This window comes from Neopsephotus bourkii, unplaced genomic scaffold (genome assembly GCF_033783945.1).
Source record: "Neopsephotus bourkii isolate Nb327-2 ecotype Australia unplaced genomic scaffold, CSIRO-AGI_Nbou_v1 NB_1139, whole genome shotgun sequence".
In the NCBI taxonomy this organism is placed as follows: domain Eukaryota; kingdom Metazoa; phylum Chordata; class Aves; order Psittaciformes; family Psittacidae; genus Neopsephotus; species Neopsephotus bourkii.
In genome coordinates this window covers 268,082-278,499 of record NW_026901625.1, presented here as the reverse complement: position 1 = coordinate 278,499, position 10,418 = coordinate 268,082, and the positions used below count along the sequence as shown (strand labels likewise).

Below are 10,418 nucleotides of genomic sequence, written 5' to 3'. Positions count from 1 at the left end.
AGCCCTCAACTCAAGAAATTTTTTAGCTAGAGATGTATAAATCTGCATCGAAGTGCTCATGGGCAGCTTGCCCTCAGTGCATCCTCTGCAAGGAGCTCTCCTTGCAGTGCTCCTAAAGAAGGAAAGAAGAAAACGCTTTGCCAATCACTTCAGTGCTTGGTAACCTCCTTCCACAGGTGACAGCGGACAGAAAGGTCAATCCTCAATGTCAGATGCGCTGCAATCGGCTCCGTTCCTGAGGATCCTCACAGAGCAGCCCCAGTTCACCCATCAGCCGCGGAGCATGGGGGACTTTTCCAAACCATTCATTTCTGTTGCCTCTTCTTGTCCCGCAGGAAGAGGAGCATCAGGCCCTGCAGCAGGGACTAAGGGCGTCCCTGCCAGCTGCCCTCGAAGAGCCATGTAACAGAAGAGCAAGAGGCTGCTCTCCCCAGGCACGAGGGTCCGCAGCCCAGCCCCAGTACCCAGGCGGGACATGGGGAAGGAGGATGGTGCCTGTCTCATAGCAGGGCTTTGCTGCTGCCGCCGCTGCCAGCATCAACCCCTCTGGGCCAATAGACTCCACTGGGTTGGTTTGTTTCTGGGTTTAGCTCTATTTCCTCAAGGATCACGTTGTTTCCCAAGGCTCCAAGTGAGGCAGGACACAGCCATTAGCACCGGCAGAGCCGTTTGCTCTGTAGGTCTGCTTAGGTAAGAGTCAAACACCCTCCCCACCACCACCCGCAGCCAGCGAAGGGCCCTCCACCATCACAGCAGGGCGCTGCCGAAGGCACTAACAGCAGCCTTGGGCACACAAAGCCCCTGTCTCTGTGGGTACCTGCCCCCGGGATGCCGGTGGCCCCAGCCTCGTGTCCTGCCCCTCACTTCTGCCCTGCTGGAGCCCTCTGCCATCTCTGTGCAAACTCAGGAGCAGACATCGCTTAGTTTAAAGGAAGAAGGGGATGAGGGGATCGGCTCCCTGCTGGCTCTGGTGAAGCTGTGTTGAGAGCACCATCTGGTGACACATCCCATAGTGAGCTTTTGAATAGCTAGCTGAGTTCACCAGATCGGGAGCAGAACGAGGGGTAACTCAGCTATGGCCCCTGCTTTTGTGCAGGATGTGGCTGATGGCAGAAGGCCGATCCTCCACAGATTGCTCTGTGCTTCTTAATGGAGTGAGAGCAGCTCTGACTTACCCGCACCTTCCCTGCGGTGCTGAGCTCATTAAAGCTCCGATCAGCAGATAATCTGCCTTCATCTGGAAAGCAGAACCCATCTCTGGGCATGGTCCCTGCAGCGTGCGGTCAGGAAAGACCTGTGGCTGCAACACCTCCTGTCCATGGCCCACGGGGGCCGGTGGAGCAGGTGAATGATGGACATTTGGGGCTCCCTGGAGACACGGAGCTCAGTCGGGCGCTTTGCATCTTGGCCTGAAGTCAACGGCAAACCTGCTGTGGAGATCCACAGTACAGACCCTGCTGCAGAACCGCACTGAACACATCTCCAACCCCATTTCAGGTGGATGGGGACCCCCGTATCAGATCCACAGCTCCAGCACACCCCAGCGGCACATTCCAGCCCCTATTCCCTGCCTTGTGATGCTGTCCCTGGAATACTGGGTTCAGTTTCAGTCCCTGCTGTACAAAAATGATGTGGATGGGCTGGAGAGGGTCCAGAGAAAGGCCACAAAGATGATCCAAGGACGGGGAAGCGCGTGAGGAAAGAACTGGATTTGTTCAGCCACTGTTCTGGGGATATGACAGCACAAACGTACCTTCGAGGTGGCTGGCATCCCAGGATACGAGACCTCTCTCATGGCTTGCAGAAAGATCATTCAGGGCTCATTTTAGCTTCTGTGCGTGCTCACTTCACTTCTTGCAGCTCTGGTCAGCCTGAGTCCAGTTGAGATCAGTACCTGGAAGGACCTGCCAGGGTCCTGACTCCTGTTAAAGCAGACCAGACTGGCTACTTTAAACTACACAGCTGCAGCTGAGCGAGGCCATACCCCAAGGTGTGAAAGCCCAATTCTGCCTTCAGTTTGGAGATGGCAAGTCATGAGGCTGTGTCAGTAGCAGCACAAAAGACGGATCCTATCAGTTGGAGGGAGCAGCTCAAGGCACTAAACTGCACCTCAAGGGTAGGTAACACAGCAGCATTGCTAGTGCACAGCCTTTCACTGCATGCAAAACACAGAGGATGCAGGGGAAACCTCCTCCTCCTCCTCACTTATAGACTGCCACAGCCTCACTCCCAAGACGAGCACGCTGACCCCAGCTACACATTCACTACAGACTTGTTTCCAACAGGTAGAATGCATCACAAACCTCATAGAGCAGAGTAGGGCAGAGAAACAGCAGATGGAGAGCATCATCCTGCTCTGGGTGGGATGTTAACAAGTTTGCTCAGCTCCCTTGGCATTTCTCCAGTGCTTACTGGGGCAGAAGCAATGCCTCGGAGCCATCCCCTATGGTTTGCTGTCAGGTCTGTTGGGTCTTTGGAAAGCATCCCAGCTGCTGGAATGAGACACCTGTGAGCTGCACACCTGCACCAAAGTTCATGGGATCCCAGCCTGGTTTGTGTTGGAAGGGACCTTACAGCTCCTCCAGCTCCAACCCCTGCCATGGGCAGGGACCCGTTCCACTGGAGCAGCTTGCTCCAAGCCCCTGTGTCCAACCTGGCTTTGAGCACTTTAGGATGACAGCAGCAAAAAACACTAGAGAAAACCTTAAAATACTTGTACCCCATGAACTAGGTATAGATAAAGGTTATTTCATGGGTAAGTAAGCACCGAGTGGTGAAATCCCAGCATCTCCAACACCTTTGAATCAAGTTTCATGTTTTCCATCTTGGCACATTATGCAGCTTCAGGTGGTCACACCTGAGCTGCTGTGCTTGAGCTTTCACCATGGTACTTCCACGCTGCAAGCACCAGAAAAGCCTTTTGCCAGACACGAACCAGTATCTAAGGACCTCAGGCAGATGCACAAAGAAGAAGCTCAAATTGAAAGAGTCATTTCTCTAATTTAATAGAAATAACCAAAACAAAATGTTTTTGAAACAATGCTTTAAACTGACCTAATACAACTTCTACAGCACATTCCAGAGCACTTAACAGGAAGTATTTACAGGCAGGTAATGTATTAAATAACCAGGTAAAGAAAAACTTTTATTACACACCAGCAAAAAACACAGGAACAGAACAATTAGAAACAGTAACTTGGTTTAAAAAAAGTCCCATATGATTATTCAGGTAATACAATACCACAGAAACAGCACTTTTGTCTGAAGAATCATATTAAAAGATGAGAGGAGTTTACTATGTGCAAAAAAGAACCAGTTCAGTTACTGGAAGCAAGAAAGAATCAAAGAATGGCGTGAATTTAACCCTTCCATGAGCATGTTAACATGTAAAACAGGCTTTCAACTGCACAAGTCTTTGTAGGCTTATATACATGTTTGATGGTGTCTGAACCGAAGGAATACCCCGCTTGTAGGCCGTTAGCAGACATGCACCTCCTTTTCCGACACGTAGCTTACTCTAGAGTGGATGCTGCAACAAGTCGAACTTACAAAATGCCTTAGTACCTCTCCTTGTAGAAAGTCCATAAATCCCAAAGGAAACAGCCTTGAGCTGGAAGATCACTCAGTAGAAAAGGCCAGAATCGCATCTCGCGCATTGAACAGATCCGTTATAACAAAGGTGGAAGTTACTGCACCCACAGCTTGAGAAACAGGAACCCTCCCTATCCGAGGACACAGCGTTCACGCTGAAACCCATCTGTGTGAGCTGCGGCGTAGGAGCTGGTTTCTAACAAAAGAAACCTCCGTTGTTGTACCCAAACACCTCCTTGTTCGAGCAATACGGAACTTTCCCCAGTCTCTAAACTCAAATGCCCCACTCTCAACAACTCCTGCACACTTGTGGTTTTAAAAGCTAGACTTGGTGAGATGCATACAAGCCACCAGCCAAAGGGAAGGATGCCTGGCATGCTAATAGGCAACAGACAAAGCAGGTTTATTGCTTTTTCCAAGGAAGAGAGTAAGGAAAACAAATCCACGAGAGCTTTAAAACGCTGCTGCCATTCCCTAAACTTCTGAAGGTCAGCCGCTGAACTCGGTCATACAGAACACTCCACCTGGGTGGATTTTAAGGCCTAAATTTAAGGACTTCTGTTTCATAAGTCCTTAAAAACCACCCAAATCTGCAGAAATGTCCATGAAACATTCCAGTGATCCAGCACTCGGTGTGCAGACGCGGTCAGATGCACCAGCAGTGGCAACATTCTCACAAACCCCAACCCAACTCTCAATGTTTAACAGAGCAATCCTACTTTCAAACAGCTGGGAACATGTTTTTTGGATAGTAACTCTGCCTTATGTGCTACAGACCACTTCATTCCAGGGCACAGCTTACTACAAGACCTGAACCTATTGAGCTAGTTAAATCATCACTACTCACTAGTCATTACATGGCAGGATACCTGCTGAGGTAATCGAGAAACCCACAAGTAGCATACTGTACAATTCTCACTCTTCTTTCAAAAGCAAGTTCTCTTTTACTTCTTTGGATTAACTTAAATGTCAGGGTCATTTACAACAGAAAATTGAGACACAAATGGGCTTTTTCACAACTGTCTTAAAGGAGAGCATATAGTTACAGTATGTGCCAGACTATCTTCTTGTGACCAGGTTAGAACACCGTGCCCGTGAGGACAAAGGAGATGGGACAGAGTGCACCCACCACACCTTTGGTCTGGAGAAGTCGTATCACTGTAAACCATGCTCTAATTCCCAGGGTGAGACACAATCACTTGCACATATTGCACACAGCTCATCTGGCACAAAGAAGATGCTTGAGTAACAGCAGCCTAAACCCCATTGATCTGCTCTTGAACAAGCTGCGTGGCACCAAAACCTTCCTTTGACTGAGCAAACCCTTATCAGCTCTATGACGAACACTTACAGCCTAGAGGATCTGCAAATGGATTAACAGAATTTAGCTAGTTGCAAAACAATCATTGAATTGTCCTGGGAGCTCAAAATGAAGAGGTAGGAAGAATAAAAGAGACTGTTGGTTTCCTTTATAAAGAAGAAACACACTTTCTTGCACAGTAAGATTCAACCTCCTGAGCACTGATGAACTGAAAGGAAGGGCCAGTTCTAAAGTTCAGTGGGTTATGTGCAAGAGCAGGGCTTGAACCCTCAGCAAGGTCAAAGCTCAGCATCACTTGTGGCTTGCAAGTGAGCTAGTGGAATATGGGCAAGTGGTGGGTGAGCCTCTTCTATCTTGCTGTAGGGAGTGAACCTGTCAGAAGCTCTCCCAGAACAGACACCAGCTCTGGGGTCTGGTACCTGGAGTTCAGCGATGGCACCTGCAGGAGCCAGGAGCATGTGCTACCCCTGAACTGCAGCTCCGTGGCCCAGGCTTGGGTGCCACCATGCTTGTCCTACGCTCCGGTGTCTGCAGTACTTGAATCCATGACTGGTGCCTTACAAAGTGAACAGATAAAAGGCTGAAGCCTGAAGGGACAGAACCTCCTTAAGTGCCATAAAAATCACAACCCCAATTGAAGAGAATGCACAAAAAAATCTTATTTTCATTATAATTTTAATATTCTTCCTTTGCAAAATGAAGCTGAGAAACTAGAAATGCAGAAATAGGCAATACACAGAGCTATTCAATGATCCCTTGTTAACATCAGTGTCCTACTCACACATGTCATCCTTTCTATGGGCAAAGGTTTTGCTATTTGTTAATTTAAGTAGAATTACTTTTCCTTTCACATACAAACTGGTAAAAACTCAACTGAACCTGGCACTATGTTAACATCTGAGAACTGAAAACAAAAACCCCACCAGTCTGAGTTTTAAGTGTAATATCTGTGTAACCTAAAGAAGTGAGCTTGAAAAGGTACAAATACCTTCAGCTCTCTTGTTTATTACGAGAGGTACAGTCACAATGTACATATACTTTGTTCTTATAAAAGAAATGAAATCTTAAGTGATTTGCACATAAATTGCTGAGAGCTTATCTCAATTTGATACACTGTGCTACAATATTTACCTTTACCATTATGGTAAAGCTTACACAACGTCACAGGAGTCGCTCACACCGAGTATACCCAAACCCCTGTGATTTACCACAGAAGTGCTGCAGTCACATAAAACCTCATGGCAAATTTATAGTCTGTCCACTGGAGCTCATCTGATGACATTATTCCTTCAGCTTCCTTTACTTAAGATCTGTGTGAAGGCCAGAAACTACAGTTCTTATTTCTAGGACGTCTGTCAGTAAAGGAAACAACTGTTCAAACTATAATTCCATTGTGATGACCTAATTTGAGCCAGAAATACTGGAATGAAGGCAGTGTGCAATGGGAAGGCACTGCAGAGATGCCTGTCACAGGGTTTAGGGAAACTGTTCTGTTTTCACTATTGACCAGAAACCACTCCAAGCCATATCCTGGTCTCTGCAAGTTCTGTGTTCAATGGATGGACAAATAACCTAATCAACAGATTCATTCAAATTCTTTCAAGACATTTCGCTCCTAAGCTGCTTCTGAAGAAAGTTCTGAGTAGTACTCTGATAAAAATAAGACAGAACCTCAAAATGAATGCAATGTTAGAAATAGCATATATTACAAATCTTTTCTTGATAGGAACAATTAATAAGAATACATATTAGCTTAAAAACAGGTCAGCAAATGTTGCTGATCTGCAAGAAATCTCAGTTCACTATTTACAAATTAGACAAAGTGAATACAGGAAATTTTACACATTTGGTAGTTACTAGGTTATTGTCTGCCAAGTGGTCTATTTGAAACTGATATTCAGGAAGACTGGAAAATACACCCCAACCAGTTACTACCTCTTCAGTCAATATCTGAAGTACAGAAAATGAGCTGATGAATACTGGAGATGACATTCTGCCTCATTAGGGGGAGCAGGGACAGATGACACATGATGCTAAGACTTTTGCCATTAAAATGTTTTGTGTACAGGATTCATCATAAATATACCTAGCCCTACTGAAAGGAGATCCTTGCCACCAGTTTAGTCTTTCATCTGTCAAGAACTCACACTCCTGCACTTGCCAATTCAGAACAGTTTAATGATACTGGTTTTTTTTCCTTTTGCTATACATAAAATGTTGTAAAGAAAGTCAAGTTTAGGTAATTGGATCAACACAGAAGATCACTTACTCACAATACCGCTTAAATGAGATGAAAAAAAAGCAATGAACAACATGCACTGAAGTTCATACAAAGAGGGGTGCTCAGGGAAATTGCTTACAGTTTAGACTGCAGTCCAGAATGAATGCAGGACACTGTAACTGTGTTGTTCCAGTGCTGTGGAACATTTTACTAAGGAGTCTTATCTGCAAATGGAACATCTTTTGTCAAATCTGCTTCTCTTCTACATTCATCCACCTCTATCTGTGAGACCAAGATGAGTGTGTCCCCTCCATCAGGAAAAGAAAACATACAGTAAATCAAGAAAAAAAAAAACCCAAACAAAAAAGGAAATAAACCACAAAAACTTTACAATTTAATTTTTCCCCTTTTGATGAGAATGCTTTTCTGTACAAGTGGGTTTTTTGTCATCTAATACTGTTTAAAAAGCTATCAGCTTCTTCAAGGTGGCCACTTTCGGCATGATAATATTCCAGGAACACTTAAATAACAGTTTTTACAATAAATTTTAGGTCCGTATCATTAGATTACTTTATATGCACTGGTCTGTCATCTGATTTTAGGCGTTTTCTACGTGGCTGTATAAAATCTTCATCGGAGTCCTCAGTTATTTCACCATCATCCTCTTCCTGCTCAAATTCAGGCAAAGGCTGGAAGGTCCTGTCTGGGTAGATTTCTGGAAGTTTATCTTCAAAGTATAATGCAACTGCCTTCCCTGCCTGTGCTACTTCTGAATCAGCCTGTAAACAAAAGAAGACAGGAATATTCACCTGTTGGAAATGCACATCTGTTCACCAAGTGTGCATGGTCTGAAACGCTTACCTTCAAATTAATTTCTTGTGTTTCTGCATAAACTTGAACAACTTTCATCATCTAAAAAGGATACCAGAGTCAAAAAAAAAGAAATTATAATCCTTCCTAGAGTTATGAGATTGCATAGGATTGGATGACTAAAGTCAGCCATAACAACAGAACAGTTTGTTATGGACTACACCTCTTTAGTTCTCCAACTTAGCAGAAGCAGGTTTAAAACAGTCTTAGGAGAGGGGCATGAAGTAAATAAGCTTCAACAAAACACACAACTTTGGTACAGATAAGTGTCTCCCAGCCATTTCAGAACTGTGGTCTACTCCTGACTGCTTTCTTCAGTATAGATCTCAGTTGTCTGGACATTATTGTGAAGTCTCACTTGAGAGAGAAATGCTCCATGAGACTTTCTTGGGGATCTTACCCCACTTTGATTTCTAGTTTTCAAAAGCATATGGCTTAGAGACACTAGACATGACAAGAGGTCAGGATGACCCATCCTTCGCCATAAGCCAGCATTTCAAACAGTGAGAAAAGTCCAAAACATCTTTTGTTTTAAAAAACACCAACAAAACAAAAAACATATCCATGAGTCCCTGCTCCCTTATTTTACTCTTGTCCCTAAGAGCTGCAGCATGTTTTCCTCTACAGCAGATGCTTCATTAATACCCTTGATTGAGAAGTTCACATAATTGCAACATCTTCCACAGTGCTCATTAACCTCCACCTAATACAGAGACATAAGGGAGTCGAGGGTGTCAAAGTCCCAAATGCTTGTGAGCATTTACAGCATTACATCATTAACCTTGATTTTTACTAGTGCACTTGTGAAACAGTTCAGATTTTAATTATAGGTTTGTGTAATTCCTTCCATTTACTTCTTCATCCAGACAGAAATGCAGCCCAAACACTGCAAAACTCAAAAATACTGGCTGGTTTATGCATTGCTAAGGTCTGAAGGAAGCCATTCCTTACAACACCTTACTTTAAGGCACTCCAGAAATGAGGATACCCTTTGATCTCAGCTCCCACTCTCTGTTTCAGCACAATAGAAGTATTCTTTCTTTATACTCAGAATATTTTCCCCATTGTTCAACCTACTAATAATACTGAGGTAATTCCTCCTGAAGTCACATTACACATTAAGTGCAAATACGTCATTATCAGATGGGTTCATTGCAAAATAAGTCAACTTCCCACAGTCATCAGAAATAGGGCTCCATACAAAAGTTATCTACTGAGAACTGATTTTTGTGAGAGCCCAACTACCCATTAGCTAAAGCACTAAGCTTAATTGCAGCCACAATTAACACAATGCTTTGCAGGTACTAGACCCAGCAGAATAATCTTCAGAAAGGCACTTCTCCTCAGTAAAGGAAGTTTCCTCAGTAAAGGTCTTCCATGTTTCATCACTGAAGGAGCAATTATCTGTATAGCCTGAGACAGTTTTAAGGACTGCTCAATTATCTTTATTACCACACTTCCTAAGCACTTCTTCAGTCGATTTGATGTACAGAAACAAGGTCACCCTGCTCCTCAATCATATATATTCATACCAGTGAATGCACTTTAAAAAGCACCCTCTGTTAAAGCCTGATCTCCCCAGTTAGCTAAAACTGAGAGGTAGTTCTGTAACTGCATTAGTTTCATTTCAGTTTAAGTGTCTGATTCAGCATCTGCTCCATAAGCAGAAGTTAAAACTAGAAGCAGAGCCTTGACTGGAGGAAAACATTAAAACACATTAAAACAGATCTTCATGTAAAAAAACATGTACAGATTGGAAGTTAACATACTTCATTAAACCTTTCACAGTTCTTGAAGATCAACCGCACATCTGCCACAAAATCCTCAGGAGTCTGGTAGTGTTGGGAATGCTTCTTTTGCAGTTTCTTTTTCACTGTAGATAAATCCATGGGTTTCTTTATGATTTTATAGTAGTTTGGTATCTGCAAAACACAGTAATTTATCACTATGATGATTAAACAGTTCAGAGAAGCACCTGAATTTCTTCACTTATCAGATTAACAATCAGCTAATCCCATCACACTGTATGCATGTTCCACAAGTGAGAACAACTTCCTTTCCTCAAACTGTTTAGGAAGTTCTTTCTAACCTTCAGTGTCTATCATAGCACAATAATGCTTTGTGCTTTGCAATAGTTACTTCTTTTACAGCTGAAACAGAAGTAGTTTCTTTCCTTTTTAATTTAAAAGACTGACAAAAACATCCTACAGCATTTTTAATTTCACGGGTATCCCAAGACATTATGTTCCAATTCAACAACTGCTCATTGAAAGTATTTAACTACCTGGGTTTGAGACTAAGAGTAGAACCTCTGCATGGAGAAGCAACAGAATCAGCTCCTGTGTCTCTCAGAATTATGAAATACTGGATGACCACCAAAACTTTTAGGTGGGGACATTCTCAAGTAAAAGCTCT

General features: G+C 43.8%; 1 protein-coding gene across 3 annotated transcripts in view; it reads right to left on the bottom strand.

Moving 5' to 3' along the window:
• Positions 1-5,570: 5,570 nt before the first annotated feature.
• TRIM33 (tripartite motif containing 33) overlaps positions 5,571-10,418 on the bottom strand; it is a 29,913-nt gene continuing 25,065 nt past the window's right edge. For 2 of the 3 annotated variants that reach the window (XM_061362783.1, XM_061362781.1), the window contains 3 exons: positions 9,773-9,925; positions 7,995-8,045; positions 5,571-7,912 (listed from right to left, as the gene is read on the bottom strand). In XM_061362783.1, coding sequence (XP_061218767.1) covers positions 7,700-7,912; positions 7,995-8,045; positions 9,773-9,925 — 417 coding nt within the window. In that variant the 3' untranslated portion in view covers positions 5,571-7,699. The remainder of the gene's footprint in view (positions 7,913-7,994; positions 8,046-9,772; positions 9,926-10,418) is intronic. The other variant, XM_061362782.1, reaches the window with a different exon arrangement.